Here is a 19,362-nt window from a genome sequence, read left to right on the forward strand (position 1 = left end):
ATCTTCATAAGGTTATTCAGATTTTCTATTTCATATTAAATAAGTTGCGATCATCTGCTTTTCAAGGAATTGGTCTATTTAATCTAAATTGTCAAATATATGTGTGGAGTTGTTCATAGTGTTTTCTTTTTTTTGAGATGGAGTTTCACTCTTGTCGCCCAGGCTGGAGTGCAGTGATGCGATCTCGTCTCACTGTGACCTCTGCCTCCCAGGCTCAAGGGATTCTCCTGCCTCAGCCTCCTGAGTAGCTGGGATTACAGGCTTGCACTACCACGCCCGGCTAATTTTTGTATTTTTAGTAGAGATGTGGTTTTACCATGTTGACCATGGCTGGTCTCGAACTTCTGACCTTGACCTCAGGTGATCCACCCCCCTCGGTCTCCCAAAGTGCTGGGATTATAGGCATGAGCCACCGCACCCAGCCATAGTATTTTCTTATTACCCTTTTGATGCCTTCCAAGTCTCTAGTGGTATTCTTTGTATCATTCCTGACGTTAGTTATTTGTGCTTTCTCTTTTGTTTGTGTCAGTTTTCTATAGGTTGGTCAATTTTATTGATCTTTCCAAAGAGCCACTTTTTTTTTTTTTTTTTTCTGAGACAGAGTCTTACTCTGTCGCCTAGGCTGGAGTGTAGTGGTGCGATCCCGGCTCACTGCAACATCCGCCTCCCAGGTTCAGGTGATTCTCTTGCCTCAGCCTCCTGAGTAGCTGGGATTACAGGCACCTGCCGCCACGCCTGGCTAATTTTTGTATTTTTGGTAGAGTTGGGGTTTCACCGTGTTGACCAGGTTGGTCTTGATCTCCTGACCTCATGATCTGCCTGCCTTGGCCTCCCAAAGTGCTGGGATTACAGGGGTGAGCCACTGCACCCGGCCCACTTTTTGTTTTATTGATTTTTCTCTGTTGTCTTTTTGTTTTCAGTTGTCTTGATTTCTGCTTTTATCTTTATTTTTCCTTCCCTCTGCTTGCTTTGGGTTTATTTTGTTCTTTTTCTAGTCTTGAGATGAGAGCTTAGTTTATTGATTTCAGGCTTTCCCTAAATTTCCCTCTCAGCACTGATTTAGGTGTGTCACACAAATATTGACATGTTGTATTTTCATTAAGTTAAATGAGCTTTTGAAAAATTGAGATACATCTTATATATTGTAAAATTTACCATTTTAAAGGGTACAATTCAGTTCTTTGTATATTTACAAGGTTGTACAACATCACTGCTATTTAATACCAGAGTATGTTCATTATGTTATTTATCTGCTTTTTGAGATGGAGTCTCACTCTGTTGCCCAGGCTGGAGTGCAGTGGCACGATCTCGGCTTACTGCAACTTCGGGTTCAAGTGATTTTCCTGCCTCAGACTCCCGAGTAGCTGGGACTACAGGCTTGTGCCACCACACCCAGCTAATTTTTGTGTTTTTAATAGAGATGGGGTTTCACCATGTTGGCCAAGCTGGTCTTGAACTCCTGACCTCAGGTCATCCACCCGCCTCAGCCTCCCAAAGTGCTAGGATTACAGGCGTGAGCCACTGTGCCCGGCCTGAATGTTCATTGTTTTTAAAAAGAAACCCTATACTCATTAGCAGTCACTCTTTATTAATTTGTCTGCCAGCCCTTGACAACCCCTTTTTCACTTCATTTGTGTATGGATTTGCCCTTCTGAATATTTCATATAAATGGAATGTTGTAATATGTTGTCTTTTGTATCTGGCTTCTTTCACTCGTAATGTTTTCAAGAATCATCCATGTTACAGCATTTATCAGTATGTCCAGGCTGGAGTGCAGTGGCGCTATCTTGGCTCACTGCAACCTCTACCTCCCAAGCTGAAGCAATTCTCCTGCCTCAGCCTCCCGAATAGCTGGGATTACAGGCGCCTGCCACCACTGCCTGGGTAATTTTTGTATTTTTAGTAGAGACGAGGTTTCACCATATTGGCCAGGCTGGTCTTGAACTCCCAACCTCAGGTGATCTGCCCACCTAGGCCTCCCAGAGTGCTGGGATTACGGGCGTGAGCCACTCCCGTTCCCCGGCCAGTGCTAATTTTTTTTTTTTTTTTTTTTTGAGACGGAGTATCGCTCTGTTGCCAGGCTGGAGGGCTGTGGCGCAATCTCCACTCACTGCAACCTCCGCCTCCTGGGTTCAAGCGGGATTCTCTTGCCTCAGCCTCCCGCGTAGCCGGGACTACAGGCATGCGCCACCATGCCCAGCTAATTTTTGTATTTTTAGTAGAGACGGGGTTTTACCAGTTGGCCAGGATGGTCTCGATCTGTTGACCACGTGATCTGTCCGCCTCAGCCTCCCAAAGTGCTGGGATTACAGGTGTGAGCCACCGCGCCGACCACTTCATGCTTTTTAACAGCTGAATAGTATTCTGTGGTGTGGATATGCCACATTTTGTTTATCCATTAGTCAGTTGATAGACATTTGAGTTGTTTGCACTTTTTGGCTGTTATGAATAGTGTTGCTGTGAACATTCATGTATGAGTTATTGTGTGAACATATGTTTTGATTTCTCTTGGGTATATATCTAGGAGGGGAATTGCTGAGTCATATGGTAACTCTGTGTTTAACTTTTTGAGGAACTGACAAACTGTTTTCAAAGCAGCTGCATGCACCATTTTATATTCTCAACAGTAATGTATGAGAATTTCAATGTCTTCACATCTTCCCCCAATGCTTATTGCTGTCTCTTTATGATTATAGCCATCCTAATGGGCGTTAAGTGGTATCTCGTTGAGGTTTTGATTTCTGTTTTCCGGATGACCTTTGATGTTGAACATCTTTCCAAATGTTCATTGGACACTTGTATAGTTTTTTTAGAGAAATATCTATTTAAATCTTTTGCCCATTCTTTAATTAGATTGTCTTTTCATTGTTGAGTTATAAGAATTTATATACTTTGGATACTAGACTTTTACCAGATATATGATTTGCAAATATTTTCTCTCATTCTTGCGGTTGTCTTGTCACTTTTTTGATAGTGTCCTATGAAGGACAAAAGTTAACAAATTTTGATGTCCAATTTATCTATTTTTTTCTTTTTTGAGATGGAGTCTTTCTCTGTACCCTAGGCTGGAGTGCAGTGTTGCGATCTCGGCTCACTGCAAGCTCCGCCTCCCGGGTTCATGCCATTCTCCTGCCTCAGCCTCCTGAGTAGCTGGGACTACAGGTGCCCACCAACACGCCCGGCTAATTTTTTGTATCTTTAGTAGAGACGGGGTTTCACCGTGTTAGCCAGGATGGTCTCGATCTCCTGACCTTGTGATCCGCCTGCCTCGGCCTCCCAAAGTGCTGGGATTACAGGCTTGAGCCACCGCACCCGGCTATTTTTTCTTTATTTGCTTATGCTTTTGGCGTCTTAAGAGGCTTGCTTAATTCAAGGTCATGAGGATTTTTTTTTTTTTTTTTTTTTTTTTTTTTTGAGACAGAGTCTCGCTCTGTCGCCCAGGCTGGAGTGCAGTGGCGCAATCTTGGCTCACTGCAAGCTCCGCCTCCCGGGTTCACGCCATTCTCCTGCCTCAGCCTCTCCGAGTAGCTGGGACTACAGGCGCCCGCCACCACGCCCGGCTAATTTTTTTGTATTTTTAGTAGAGACGGGGTTTCACCGTGGTCTCGATCTCCTGACCTCGTGATCCGCCCGCCTCGGCCTCCCAAAGTGCTGGGATTACAAGCGTGAGCCACCACGCCCGGCCTCAAGGTCATGAAGATTTATGCCTATGTTTTCTTCTAAGCATTTTATAGTTTTAATTCTTACATTTAGATCTTTCATCCATTTTGATTTATATTGATTTTGTATATGGTATGAGGTAAGGGTCCAATTTCTTTCTTTTGTATGTAGTTATCTAGTTGTCCCAGAACCTTTTGAAAAGACTGTTCTTTCCCCATTGAATTGTCTTGACACCTGTGTCAAAAATCTGTTGACCAAAGATAAGGGTTTATTTCTGGACCTTGAATTCTATTCTGTTGATCCTTCTAACAGTGTCACGCCATCTCAATTATTGTACATTTGTAGTAAGTTTTGAAATTGGGAAGTGCCAGTGCTCTAACTTTTTCTTTTTCAGGATTATTTGGCCCCTTGAATTTTTTTTTTTTTGAGATGAAGTTTTGTTCTTGTTGCCGAGGCTGGAGTGCAATGGTGCGGTCTCAGCTCACTGCAACCTCTGCCTCCTGGGTTCAAGTGATTCTCCTGCCTTAGCCTCCCGAGTAGCTGGGATTACAGGCACCCGTCCCCATGCCTAGCTAGTTTTTTTGTATTTTTAGTAGAGACAGGGTTTCACCATGTTGGCTCAGATGGTCTCGAGCTCCAGACCTCAGGTGATCCACCTGCCTCGGCCTCCCAAAGTGCTGGGATTACAGGCGTCAGCCACAGGGCCCAGCCGGTCCCCTGAATTTTCATAAGAATTTTTTGGGCCGGGCGCGGTGGCTCAAGCCTGTAATCCCAGCACTTTGGGAGGCCGAGACGGGCGGATCACGAGGTCAGGAGATTGAGACCATCCTGGCTAACATGGTGAAACCCCGTGTCTACTAAAAAAATACAAAAAATTAGCCGGGCGTGTTGGCGGGCGCCTGTAGTCCCAGCTACTCGGGAGGCTAAGGCAGGAGAATGGCGTGAACCCGGGGGGCGGAGCTTGCAGCGAGCCAAGATTGCGCCACTGCACTCCAGCCTGGGGGACAGAGAAAGACTCCGTCTCAAAAAAAAAAAAAGGATTTTTTGGTTCAGCTTTCATATAGGTTTTCTAGTTATTTTGTAGTGTTTGCTCTAATTATTACTTTATACATACATAGCATATCACAGTCTACTAGTATTTACATATTACCTGTTTGAGGGAAGGGTTGAAACCATACCTCTTTTTTTTGAGACAGAATCTCATTCTGTCACCCAGGCTGGAATGCAGTGGTAAGATGACAGCTCACCGCAGCCTTGACCTCCCAGGCTCAAGCAATCCTCCCACCCCAGCCTCCCAAGTAGCTGGGACCACAGATGTGTACTACCACGTCTGGCTGAATTTTTTAGTTTTAGTGGAGATGGGGTTTTGCCGTGTTGCCCAGGCTGGTCTTGAACTCCTGAGCTCAAGTGATCCACCCACCTTGGCTTCCTAAAGTGCTGGGATTATAGGCGTGAGTCACCGCACCGGGCCCAAAACCTTACCTCTTTTTACATCCCTTTATCCTTCGCATTTTTCTACAATTAGTCATGTTTTACGTTTTTCCATGTATTTGTCTTAAATATTTCTCTTCATACATTGATTATGAGATTGACATGCTACCCACTACACCAAGAGGGCTACTATCCTCTGCGTATGTTGAGAACTGTATCACAAAGTTTTATAATTTTTGCTTTCCCTATGAAACATAATTTAGAAAACTCAAGAGAAGGAAATTCTGTGGTATTCACCCATGTTTTTACTCATCTATTTATTCTGTTTTCCTTTCTGGTGTTCAGAGTTTCAGGGTAGGTCTACTGTCGACAAGTTCTTAGTTTTTTTCCATCTGTAAATGTCTTGATTTTTTTTTTTCTTTCATTCCTGAAGGATATTTTTCTGGATATAGAACTCTGGGTTAATAGTTGTTTTCTTTCAACACCTAAAGAATGTTTTGCTGTTTCGTTCTGGCCTCTGTGGTTTCTGATGAGATTTTGGCTATCATCTGAATTGTTTTTCCCCTATAGATAATGTATCATTTCTTGATGCTTTCCTTCTTTTTTTTTTTTTTTTTTAAAGTTTTCTGCGGTTTGGCCATGCTGTGTTTTTTTTGGTGTGGATTTCTTTGGGTTTATAATGCTGAATGTGTTCACTGAGCTTCTCGAATGTGTAGGTTTATGTCTTTTGCTGTATATGTGAAATTTTTAGCCATTATTTCTTTTTCTTTCTCTTTCTTTCTTTCTTTTCTCTTTCTTTTCTTTTCTTTTCTTTTCTTTTCTTTCGAGAGGGAGTGTCACTCTGTTGCTCAGGCTGGATGGAGTGTAGTGGTGCAATCTCGGCTCACTGCAGCCTCCGCCTCCCGAGCAGCTGGGATTACAGGCGTGTGCCACCATGCCCTGCCAATTTTTGTATTTTTAGTAGAGACAGGGTTTCACCATATTGCCCATGCTGGTCTTGAACTCCTGACCTCAGGTGATCTGCCTGCCTTGGCCTCCCAAAGTGCTGGGATTACAGGCATGAGCCACTGCACCAGGCTGCCATTATTTCTTGAAATACTTTTTTAGACTCATGCTCTAACTTCTGCTGGATCTCTGATTACATGAATGTTATGTATCTTGTCTTAGTCCCACAAGTCCTTGAGTTTATTTTTCTGTGTCTTTTTTCTCTCTGTTCAAGTTCAGATTGGGTAATTTCGGTTTCTCTGTCTTTGAATTTTCTGTTTCTTTCTTCTGTTGTCTCCATTCTTCTGTTGAGTTTGTCCATTGCATTAATTTTAGATATAGCATTTTTTTTTTTTTGAGACAGAGTATCTCTGTAGCGCCCAGGCTGGAGTGCAGTGGCGTGATCTCAACTCACTGCAACCTCTGCCTCCTGGGTTCCAGTGATTCTCCTGCCTCAGCCTCCCGAGTAGATCACAGGCACACACCACCATGCCCGGCTAAGTTTTATATTTTTAGTAGAGACAGGGTTTCACCATGCTGATCAGGCTGGTCTCAAGCTCCTGACCTCGTGATACACCCACCTCGGCCTCCCAAAGTGCTGGGATTACAGGCGTGAGCCACCACACCTGGCCCAGATAGAGTACTTTTCATTTCTAAAATTTTCTTTTGTTTCTTGTGCATTTCTTTGCTGATAATTTCTGTTTCCTATTTTTGTGTCAAGCATGTTTGGAATTGCTCACTAAGGTATTCTTATGATGATTTCTTATGATTTCTTTCAAATTCTTGTTATATAATTCTATATTTGTCTAACCATATATTGTCTTATATATATCGGATTGTCTATTGTTTTACAAGTCTGTTTTTCTCTTCAATTATCAATATTATTGATGCGATTTCATTGGTTTCTTAGAATGTTTAATACATGGTGAGGCAGGTCATTCACTCCCACCCAACTCCCACCCCCATCTGCTTTTCTCTTTTATAGTTTTCTGTTCCCAGGCATTTATTTATCCATCTTTGAATCCTTTGCCTGGTCTAGTCCATAATGACTTTTCTATACTGGGCATTTAGTAACTGATGGATTGAATTTGCCCATTAGTGGTTTGAGTTAATTAATTGACATCTTGGTAGAAATGCCCACACACTGGATGCAATCTACTTAGGGCCACAAGCATTGAGTGTCTACTGTGTGCCCTAGTATTGGGCTAAGTGTTAAGGACAAAAGATTGATAGGCTGTTTCAGTATAATATTCTACTAGCCACAATAGCACCAATAGGGGTATTCACCACTAGTTTTGGAAGCACAGAGAAGAGCGCTTAGTCTAGCCAGAGGTTTGTGAAAATCTTAGGAGAGCGACACTAGAAGGGTGAGTAAGGATTAACTAAGAAAAGAAAGACAGGAATGGCATTTCAGACATAGAGAAAGGTGGAAGCAAACCAAAACTGTGTGAAGCAGCTTATGGATACTAGAGCTTAAAGAGCAAGGGCTGGGGTGGATGAAAGTGAAAAGGTAGGCCGACTGAACTTACCACAGAAGCGATTGAGGGTCATTGAAGGTTTATTTGTTTATTTAGTTTCTAATGAAATATTTCAGATGTACCAAAAGATATAAAGAATAATATAGGCCGGGCGCAGTGGCTCACGCCTGTCGCCGAGGCTGGAGTGCAGTGGTGCAATCTCGGTTCACTGCAACCTCCGCCTCCCGGGTTCAAGTGATTCTCCTGCCTCAGGCTCCCGAGTAGCTGGGATTACAGGTACCTGCCACCATGCCCAGCTAGTTTTTGTATTTTTAGTAGAGATGGGGTTTCGCCATGTTGGTCAGGCTGGTCTCAAACTCCTGACCTCAGGTGACCCGCCCGGCTCTTCTTCCCAAAGTGCTGGGATTACAGGCATGAGCCACTGTGCCCGACCCTAATTTATATTTTAGATATATCGCTTAGGATTGGATGTGAAGGATAAATTTGAGATTATTGTAGAGCAGTGGTTTGCAAACAGTTGGTATTCCTTTATACTGTTAAAAACTATTAAGGACCCAGAAGAGCTTTTTATTATGTGGTTTATATTTATCAATTTTTACCATATAAATTAAAATAGAAAATTTAAAAGTACTTGTTAATTTATTAAAAATAATTATAAGCCCATCACATGTTAGCATAAATAAAAATTTTTTATGAAAACTGTTTTCAAAAATGTTTAGTGGGAAGAGTGACATTGTTTTACATCTTTGCAAATCTCTATAATATCTAGGTTAATCAAAAATTGTTAGATCCCCAGATCTGTTTTTGCTTTCATTCTGTTGGATGTCACATCATGTGCCCTCTGGAAAACTCCACTGTATACCCATGAGAATAAGGGTGAAAAAGGCAAAGAACATCATAATATTCTCATGAATATAGTTTTGGCATCTCAGCTTCTCTGAAAGAGTCTCAGGGAGCCTGAGGATTCCTTGGACCACACCTTGAGGACATCTGGTGTTGGGGAGCCAGTTTGGAGGCTAACTGCTCTTAAGGAGTTGGGTTTGAGATGAGTAGGTAGTGAAGATAACCAGAGGAAGAAAGGCCCTCTTCCAGCTTTGATTTTGCCTTGTTACACTGCAGGGTGGATCCATGCTGTGCTGACGCCTGTGGACTGCCTTGCCTTTGGAGGGAACTTCTTACACAGCCTTAACATCGAGATGCAGCTCAAGTGAGTCCTGAAACTGTGGTGATTCCATGTTGGCCATTCCTGTCTGCTAGAGTGAGGAGTATAGTGTAGAAGGAGGGGAGATGGCCAAAAAGGAATGGTTCCTCGTTCCTGATCGTGTTCAGCTGAAGATTAACACCTTTTCTGCACTTAGTAGTTATTTGACTTTGGGCAAGTTATATAACCTTTGAGCTCAAGTTTCCTAATGTATAAAGTCAGATCTTGCAGAGTCGTTTTGAGGATTAGAGATACAAAGCATCCAGAACAATACCTGATTCATAGTAGGTGCTCAGTAAATGAATCCTTGTTTTTGTTGTTGTGTTTCCTCCTTCTAGAGCCTATGAGATTGAGAAGCGGCTGAGCACAGCAGACCTCTTCAGATTCCCCAACTTTGAGACCATCTGTTGGTATGTGGGAAAGCACATCCTGGACATCTTTCGCGGTATGGAGCCCTTTGCCAACTGTCCTTTTTGCCCCCTCCCCTGAGTGAATGAGTATGTGTGTATGTGTAAGTAACGCAGTCAAGACATGATACTATTTCATTACCAGAAAGATCTCAGTATGTAAATTAAAATCATGTTGTGTACCTTAAATATGTTCAATTTTTTTTTTTTTTTTTTTTTTTTTTGAGACGGAGTCTTGCTCTGTCGCCCAGGCTGGAGTGCAGTGGCGCAATCTCGGCTCACTGCAAGCTCCGCCTCCAGGGTTCACGCCATTCTCCTTCCTCAGCCTCTCCGAGTAGCTGGGACTACAGGTGCCCACCACCACGCCCGGCTAATTTTTTTTGTATTTTTAGTAGAGACGGGGTTTCACCGTGGTCTCGATCTCCTGACCTCGTGATCCACCCGCCTCGGCCTCCCAAAGTGCTGGGATTACAAGCGTGAGCCACCGCGCCTGGCTAATATGTTCAATTTGTAAAAAGTGATAATTAGTGCTTTAAAAAAAAGTCTCCCTAGTGCTACCCGCTCAGCCCCCAGCCCCTTCTTTTTTGAGACAGGATTTCACTCAATCACCCAGGCTGGAGTGCAGTGGTGCGATCATGGCTCACTGTAGCTTCAAACTCCTGGGCTCAGGCAATCCTCCTGTCTCAGTCTGCCGAGTAGCTAAGACTACAGGCATGGGCCCCCACACCTGGCTAATTTTGTAATTTTTTTGTACGAACAGGGTCTTGTTATGTTGACCAGACTGGTCTCAAACTCCTGGTCTCAAGCGATTCTCCCACCTCAGACTCCTTTTGCTGGGGTTACAGGCATGAGCACAGTACCTAGCAATGCTACCCCTTTATAGTTTCACCCACTCTCCTCCCCTGTACCATCCATAACTTCTGGAAACCACTAATCTGTTTTCCATTTCTGTAATTTTGTCATTTCTTTTTTCTTTTTTTTTTTTCCGAGACACAGTCTCACTCTTGTCACCCAGGCTGGAGTGCAGTGGTGTGATCTTGGCTCACTGCAACCTCCACCTCCTGGGTTCAAGCTTCACGTACCTCAGTCTTCTGAGTAGCTGGGATTACAGACACCCGCCACCACACTCGGCTAGTTTTTGTACCTTTTTTTTTTTTCTTTTTATTGTTTTTGAGATGGAGTCTCGCTCTGTCACCAGGCTGGAGTGCAGTGGTGCAGCCTCTGCTCACTCCGCCTCCCGGGTTCAAGCGATTCTTCTGCCTTAGCCTCCAAAGTAGCTGGGAGTATAGGCATGATGCACCACCATGCCCAGCTAATTTTTTATTTTTGGTAGAGACGGGGTTTCACCATGTTGGCCAGGATGGTCTCAATTTCTTGACCTCATGATCTGCCCACCTCAGGCTCCCAATGTGCTGGAATTACAGGCGTGAGCCACCATGCCTGGCCAAATTTTGTCATTTCAAGAATATTGTATAAATGGAATCATATAGTATGTGACCTTCTCAGATTCACTTTTTTACTCAGCATAATAGGGCATGGATTTTAACCTTTTTGTTTAGCAAGTGTGACTGAAAATATTGGATCACAGTGAAATGATCTCTATTTCCTGCTGGTTAAGATAAAAAGCTCAATTTGGATAGTCTTAGAGATTCCTGGATCTGCTTCCCCTGGGGATAAGTCCTGACTGTCCTGGCATCATTGTTTTGATTCCTGGGTGTTACCCTAGTTGGAAGCCACTTTACTTACTGAGTTTTCTCTTTCTTGGTCTGATCCAGAATAGAATGGGTCCCTTACTTAGGCCTGAGATTCTTCAAGTTGACTTGGCCGGGAGAAATCAATATTGATGAGTTACAAAGAATCTCAGGGGCTGTGAGTACAGCCTCGTAGCCAATACCTCAAGGTCTTACTCTGCCACCTAGACTGTCACTTAAGTGTTCAATTAGATGCTGGATGACTAACTGCTCATTACTTACTCTAAACAGCTTGGTTCAGTAGAAAATTATTTATGGAGCCTAAATCTGGCTGTTTGTAGTAGCCTCCTGACATAAGGCAGAACACAGCTAATCCATCTTCTACATTAATGGCCCTTAAAGTCTGTGTAGGTAGAACTCATAGTCCTCCTGAGTGTTCTCATTTTGAAACCCAGGAGGCACAGTAATATCATGGAAGGGGCGCAAGCCTCAGATTCAAATACACGTGGTTTTAGTCATGGCTCTAGCACTTGCTAGGTGTGTGCCCTGGGTCTTGACTTTGCCTCTCTGAACCTCAATTTTTCCTGGGCTGTATAATGAAGATAATACCTTGCTTACAGGATAGGTGTAAGTGTTAAATGAGATAATAGATACCACATTCCTAGCACTTTGTAGGTACTCAGTAAGTGAACACTATCAGAAGATCTGCAGTTGTGTTCAGAACCTTGAGCATTTTCTCTGGTTGTCTTAACAAAAGTCCCAAGTCCTTCACTTTTCCTGCATGGCTTTGTTGACACTCTGCTTTCCTCTTTCCTCCTTTAGGTTTGCGAGAGAACAGGAGACACCCTGCCTCCTACCTGGTCCATGGTGGCAAAGCCTTGAACTTGGCCTTTAGAGCCTGGACAAGGAAAGAAGTAAATATGCATATTTCTCTACCTCCTCTGGAGTTTTGCCCTTTGTAGGGACTGAATTTGGGTAGATGTTTTGGAGAGACAGAAGAGACCAGAGAAGCTTGTGGGCTCCTGGGTGTAGAGTGGAGGTCTGGGCTAGGATTCCTTAGATTACATTTTAAAATCTTTCTTTCTGATGATAAAAAGTAACACAACAGTACACTAGAGAATTAGAAAAAAGAGGAAAAGTATAAAGAAGGAAAATTATCGCCTATGATTTTTACACTCAGCAGGAACTGCTATTAACACTTGCATACATTTCCTTCTGGTCTTTTTTATGTGCATTTTAAAAACATAATTACTGTCACACTGTGTGGTTGACCCTTGAACAATGTGGAGGTTGGGGTGCAGACCCTGCCCCCCCATGCAGTCAAAAATCCACATATAACTTTTGCCTCCCTAAAACCTTAACTGCTAACAGCCTACTGTTGACCAGAAGCCTTACCAGTAACATAGTCAACACATATTTTGTATATGTTATTTGTGTTGTATACTGTATTATTACAATAAAGTAAGCTGAAAACATATGTTGACTGTTCATAAAGTGGAAATGGATCCTCATAAAGGGCTTCATCCTTGTCTTCACATGGAGTAGGCTGAGGAGGAAGAAAAAGGAGAGGGGTTGGTCTTGCTCTCCGGGGTGGCAGAGGCAGAAGAAAATCTGCATATAAATGGACCCATATATTTCAAACCCATGTTGTTCAAGGGTCAACTGTATATCCAATTTTGTGTTTGAATCTATTGGTTTATCTTAATTTTCCTGTGTCACCAGAGTTCTCCAGAAACATTTAATAGTCATGTGATATTGTTTTGCAGGAATGTACCATCCTTGCCTAACTACTTGCTTATTGCTGCTTCCTTTTTATTTCTTTGAGGGGATGGTTTTAAAGAATCAGGCAGTAAATATCAGTCTTTGTCCCTCATTTCTTGATTGTTTCTTCAGGATAGATTCCTGGAAGAACATTTACTGAATCAAAGTATATGAAAAAATGTAAGGCTCTTGATGCATACTGCCAAAGTGGGTTTTAGAAATGTACGAATGTCCATTTATCCAACTGAACACTAATCAGCTATAAAAAAAATAAGAAAGCTCTGTATGTACTGATTTGGAAAGATCTGCAGAATTTGTCAAGGTGCACAACCGTGTGTATAGTGTGCCACTTTATACGTAAAAAGGGGAGAAATAAGAATTATCTTAGTATATACTTGCCTGAATATATGATCTGGGATGTAGACACTAATGAAAATGGTTACCTATGGGAGTGGGATGATGGGATTGATGGCAGGGGCAAGGTGGGATTGATGGCAGGGACAGGGTAGGAGTGAAGCTTTTCAGTATTTTATGTTATGTTATGTTATGTTATTTATTTTATTTTATTCGTGAGACAGAGCCTCACTCTGTCGCCCAGGCTGGAGTGCAGCGGCACGATCTCAGCTCACTGCAGCCTCTCCCTCCCGGGTTCAAGCGATTCTCGTGCCTCAGCCTCCTGAGTAGCTGGGATTATAGGCATGTGCCACCACGCCTGGCTAATTTCTGTGTTTTTAATAGAGACGGGGTTTCACCATGTTGGCCAGGCTGGTCTCGAACTCCTGACCTCAAGTGATCCATCCACCTCAGCCTCCCAAAGTGCTGGGATTACAGGCATGAGCCACCACACCTGGCCTGCCTTTCTTTTCTAATGTAAGCCTTTAGCTTTTAGTTTCCTTCTCAGCACCAATATTTGATTTTTGACCTATGTGAACGAATTAACTTTTCAGAATACTGAATTTAAAAAACACACCAAGAAATCAAGAAAAGAAGAAATGTCAACATGTAATCTTAGGCTTTAGATACTCCCTTTCCTGTGTATACTGTGACCAAAGGTCACTGCACTGCAGGCTTAACTTGTACAATCTCCTTAGTTCCTGTTGCCAACCTTCCCCTCGGATATTCTTGCATTTCATATTTTGAGCCTTCCCTTGCTCCCTGGGCTCACCTACACGTGGACCTTAGCCTGTGATTCTGTTTCTCCACACCTCTCAGGTGTGGCTACCTTGGGTTTAATCTCTGACCCCTCCCATGGAGTGAACTTTAGAGTGACTGTGTCCCAAAAACACCAAAAGGGAGGTGAGTGTGGCCCAAGCACTCATGACTCAGGATGGACCCAGGGACCAAGGGATGGCCCCAAACAGAGTGATCAGTGGGAGCTGGAGTAGAGTAGAACACAGTCTGAGAAGCCCATGCTCATGGAAGGAGTCTTTTGTGAAGTGCAGATGATTTGTAGGGGAGGAACCTGCTCCCTCACCTTTCTAGAGACCCTGGTCTGGGAAGGAGGAAGCCATAAGATTATCTAGCTGGGTCACATGGTTTCTCAGCTCCCCACCTAGCCACCAAAATAAATTCCACCAGATAAATGAAAAAAGTTAAAGGAAAAAAAGAATTAAACCATGAGAAACAAGGAAATGCTGAGGAATTTTTTTATCAGCCCTCTGGATACAGAAATGAAGTGAAAAGTGGTAGAAAAAAATCACAAAGGAAAACCTTGAGATCTACATAAAAATGTAAATCTCGGTACTCAAAAAGAAGGCAAACAAAATAGAGACAACTAACAGGGATCGCTCTGGGTTGCTGTTGAGCTAGCTGTGGGCCAGCAGCTGCTCAGCACAGAGTTCTCTCCTCACAAGTGGAGAGGCTGGTTTGTCCCCACTGATCTCCCTGAGGTCCTTGACTTTTTTGAGGGTTGTGGCACAAACCCACAACTTAGTTCCTTATACCTCTTGATACTGTCTTTTATTAGATAGACGTTTTACAAATATTTTCTCTTAGTCTGTGGCTTACGAAGTAGCAGAAGTGCTGAAATAGAGGTTTTTCAAAAAGAAGTTTTGCTTTTTAAGTCCAGTTGATCAACTTTTTTCTTTTCTGGTCCGTGCTTATGTCCTGTCTAAGAAATCTTTGCCTAACTGAAGGCCACAAAGAACTTCTCCTCTGTCTAAAGCAGGAGTTTTCGGCCGGGGTTCAGTGGCTCACGCCCGTAATCCCAGCATTTCGGGAGGCCGAGGCGGGTGGATCACCTGAGGTCAGGAGTTTGAGACCAGCCTGGCCAACATGGCGAAACCCCATCTGCACTAAAAATACAAAAATTAGCCGGGCGTGGTGGTATGTGCCTGTAATCCCAGCTACTGGGGAGGCTGAGGCACGAGAATTGCTTGAACCCGGGAGGTGAAGGTTGCAGTGAGCCGAGACCACCACACCACTGAACTCCAGCCTGGGTGGCAGAGTAAGACTCTGTCTCAAGAAAATAGTAAAAAGTAAATAAAATATAGCAAGGGTTTCCAACCTTTTGGCTTCCCTGGGCCACCTTGGAAGAAGAATTGTCTTGGGCCACATGTAACGATAGCTGATGAGATTAAAAAAAAAAAAAAATTACAAAAAATATCATAGGCTGGGTGCAATGGCTCATGCTTGTAATCCCAGCACTTTGGAGGCCAAGGTGGGTGGATCGCCTGAGGTCAGGAGTTCGAGACCAGCCTGGCGAACATGGTGAAACCCTGTATCTACTAAAAATACAAAAAATTAGCTGGGCATAGTGGCTCATTCCCTTAGTCCCAGCTACTGGGGAGGCTGATGCAGGAGAATCGCTTGAACCCCGGAGGCGGGGGTTGCAGCAAGCTGAGATGGTGCCATTGCACTTTAGCCTGGGCAACAATAGTGAAACTCCATCTCAAAAAAAAAAAAAAAGTCTCATAATGTTTTAAGAAAGTTTACTAATTTGTGTTGAGTTGCATTCAAAGCCATCTTGGGCAGTGCGTTGGACAAGCATGGTCTAAAAGGTGTATAGTTTTAGGTTTTACATTTAGGTCTATGATCCATTTTAAGTTTGTGTTTGTGTGTGTGGTGCAAGATAGGGATTGAGGGTTGTTTTTTTTTTTTTTTTGCATGTGGATATCCAATTGGTCCAGAATCATTTGTTGAAAAGACTACCCTTTCTCCATTGAATTGCCTTGGCATATTTGTCCAAAATCAGTTGTCTCTTTATGTGTGGGTTTATTCCTCATGCCTCTTGTTTGACAGGCTCTGCCAGACCATGAGGATGAGATCCCGGAGACAGTGCGAACCGTACAGCTCATTAAAGATCTGGCCAGGGAGATCCGCCTGGTGGAAGTAAGGAGCATGGGGCAGGGAAGAGAAGGCATTTGGAAAGGCCTTGAGGCTCGAGTGGCAGGTTAGGCCTCTGCGGTTAGCATGAGAGCCCAGGGGACGGGTCGGGAAGACCCTACCAAAGACCCAATTCATTCGTTCAAATAATTATTACTGTGTTTCAAGTGTGCCGCACATTGGGCTAGGCTCTTAAAATACATAAATAGTGCCTGCCCACAAAGAACTCAGCCTAGTAGAGGACCCTGAGCAAAGTTAACCTCTTTGAGTTTCAGTTTCCTCATCTGTAAAATGGGGATAATTGTACCTACTCGAGGATTGTTAAAAGGATTAAAAATAAGGTAATGTGGGTTGAGCACAAAAATAGAGTGCTTGGCACACAGTAGGTGCACAATAAATTCTGATGGTGGGTCGTGGTGGTGGGTGGTGGTGGTAGTTGTAGTTGTTGTTATTATTAATATTTTGACTCAGTCTCTGCATTCTGCAAAATGACAGTTCTCTCGGGGTGAAGATGATTACAAAGCCATGTTTCAACAGGTGGCATATACCACGAGGCAGTAAGGTATAGTGGTAAGAGATTCAGAGAAACCTGGGTTCTGGTTCCTGCTCTGTCACTTGCAAGCCTTTCAGAGCCTCAGTTTCCTCATCTGCAAAGTGAGGATAACATCAACCTTTCAGGATTTTGTTGGGATCAAAAGCTAATGTATGTAGAGCCCCTCGCATAGTGCCTGGCAGAGTAAGTACTCAATAAATGTGAGCCATTGTTATTAGTAGACTTTAATAGCAAAGAGAGAAGTTGGTGTGGGATGGTGAAGTAGCAGAGGCACCAGAGGAGAATTCCTTTAAGCTCAGAAGCTGTAAAGTTTTATTTAGTGCCCAGGATATATACATCCATGCTGAAGGGTGGTCAAAGTGAGCTGGGAAGTTGTGCTTCTAGCCTCAATGCTTGCAGCATGTTTCACTGCCTACACCATAGCTTACAGTGTCCACCTCCTACCTCTCATTTTCCTCCAGTCCCATCTGTCAAAATCATTCAGGATAGTTAAAGGCCTACCTTTTCTCCAGCGCCTCCCACTTAAACCACAAAACTTTGGGCTGGTTGGAAAAGGACTTAGAGATAGATTATATGTGGTCCATGGGCTTTCAAATGTTTTAAAGCAATGGAATCCTTTTTTTTAAAATGACATCTTAGGTGGAAGCCCAATATTCAAAGCATAGCTGCTTTGAATAAGATGAAGGTGGGAGGCCTAGGGCTCCACTTGTTCTTCTCATTCGCCTTCTACCTTCCCCCGATTCTCGGGGCTCCTCCCAAGAAGCTCAAAGGAGCCACAGAACATCTTCAAAAATCACCTTTCCAGTCTAGTCCTTTAATTTTACAGCTAAGCAAACAGTCTCAAATGGTCAGATAACTTTCCTGAGCTAGTTACAGAGCTAGCTAGTAGCAGAATTAGGACTAGAACCTCTCCTTCTCTCAAATCCTGTAGTCCTTAGAATTTGAACCACACAGATTAGTACTTGATTATTTTCTGTCTCATGTCAGCTACTTAATGGAGTCTTTTCTCTCCAATTTTGACAGTAGTGCTTTGCTCGTCTTCTTACTTGTCAATGGCTGGGTAAAGAAATGCCACCCAGTAAATTCTTGATGACTCATTATGTAAAAGCTAGGGTGTGCATATGTGGAGCATCTATAAGCCACTTCCATGGCAGTACCACCAGTACCAGGAACAGACCTCTGCTCTTAGTGTTGAGAGAACCCTTGAGTAAGCTCTAATCCCCTCATGTACTAACACTCTTGTAGGACATCTTCCAACAGAACGTTGGGAAGACGAGCAATATCTTTGGGCTGCAGAGGATCTTCCCAGCCGGCTCCATTCCCCTAACCAGGCCAGCCCATTCCACCTCAATGTCCATGTCCAGGCTGTCACTGCCCTCCAAAAATGGTTCAAAGAAGAAAGGCCTGAAGCCCAAGGAACTCTTCAAGAAGGCAGAGCGAAAGGGCAAGGAGAGTTCAGCCTTGGGGCCTGCTGGCCAGTTGAGCTATAATCTCATGGACACATACAATCATCAGGCACTGAAGACAGGCTCTTTCCAGAAAGCAAAGGTGGGTGCTGGCCCATGGGTTCAGCCCAACCCTTTTGGGTGTCCCTTGGAAGAGCAGGGTTTCAAAAAGCAGGCTATCCTGTCTGGCTGCCATGTTCCTTAGACCCCCTGGTGTTTGGCTACCAGTCCCACTCATTTAATAGGCATTTATTGAGATCTTTTCTTTGCTGGGCACTGTGATAGGTGCTGTGGATGTGACTCTCAAGAGGCTGACAGGCGAGTGAGAAAGACAGGCATAAAAACAAATGAGTGCAATCAAGTATTGTGAATGCCACAATCAAGGGTGTGTGTGGGACCCTGAGATACAGAGGAGGGTTGATTCTGTCTGGGTAGGGAAGATTTTCAGGAGCTCTTTTCAGAAAACATGACACTTAGCTGAATTTTGAAATGCTGGGACGGGAATGAGATTTGAAAACATTGTGTGTGTCAGGTTGTAGTCTTGAGCAGGTCCTTGAGAAAAGCCCTCCACCAGGGCTCCATCTTGCCTCAAGATTGTGATTCTCTCCATGGGCATCTGAAGATGTGCCCCCTCTTTTTTAAGGGAACATGGTTCACAAAATTGATAGGTGTCCCCTGAACCAACCACACATTGGTTGCTCCTGTGATCAGTGGGGGTGTGGGGGGACAGTATAGCAGAAGGCCTTGGCTCAGGTGGTTTTGACAGTGAACTGAACCAGTGAAACCGGAGGGAACTTGCCATTGTGATTCCCATGGGAGTCCCAGACAGGTGACAGCTGAGCCTCCTACTTCTACAGTTCAACATCACTGGTGCCTGCTTGAATGACTCAGATGATGACTCACCAGACTTGGACCTTGATGGAAATGAGAGCCCATTGGCCCTGTTGATGTCTAACGGCAGGTGAGGTGGGAAGGAGGAACACAGAGGTACTGGGACTGTCAGTGGTAATATGCCACTGAGACAGGGCATGGAATTGGAATCTAGGGGTTGGGACATGGGTAGGAGGGACCGTACTTAGGGCAGTACCTAGATATTATAATGTATCGTTGCTTAGTTCAGAGAACCATGGTGTGGTGTTGGAGGTGGGTAGAGGGAGAGGTCTGAAATAGAATTGGCAAGCCTGAGAAAGATTTTATCAGTTCTAGAAACTTCAGCAAGTCATTGGGAGAGAACCACTGGCAGCAATAAGTATAGCATATTTACTAAAAGCATTAGTTTTTTTCTACACCTTTTGATTTTCGATTAGATTTTTAGGAACTTAGTTTACAGAAATCCTTGCACACAAGTGTGTAATGATAAATGTTCAGTGTTCACTGCACCATTGTTTGTAATAGTAATTGGAAACATCCAAATGTTCATCAGTAAG

General features: G+C 43.6%; 1 protein-coding gene across 2 annotated transcripts in view; it reads left to right on the forward strand.

Moving 5' to 3' along the window:
• Window positions 1-19,362, forward strand: part of PHF8 (PHD finger protein 8) — a 106,566-nt gene that overhangs the window by 32,469 nt on the left and 54,735 nt on the right. The window contains exons 9-14 of one of the 2 annotated variants that reach the window (XM_030806927.1): window positions 8,673-8,760; window positions 9,093-9,199; window positions 11,675-11,766; window positions 15,854-15,943; window positions 17,736-18,038; window positions 18,793-18,896. In XM_030806927.1, coding sequence (XP_030662787.1) covers window positions 8,673-8,760; window positions 9,093-9,199; window positions 11,675-11,766; window positions 15,854-15,943; window positions 17,736-18,038; window positions 18,793-18,896 — 784 coding nt within the window. The remainder of the gene's footprint in view (window positions 1-8,672; window positions 8,761-9,092; window positions 9,200-11,674; window positions 11,767-15,853; window positions 15,944-17,735; window positions 18,039-18,792; window positions 18,897-19,362) is intronic. The other variant, XM_012499107.2, reaches the window with a different exon arrangement.

Source organism: Nomascus leucogenys, chromosome X, assembly GCF_006542625.1.
Source record: "Nomascus leucogenys isolate Asia chromosome X, Asia_NLE_v1, whole genome shotgun sequence".
NCBI classification, from domain to species: domain Eukaryota; kingdom Metazoa; phylum Chordata; class Mammalia; order Primates; family Hylobatidae; genus Nomascus; species Nomascus leucogenys.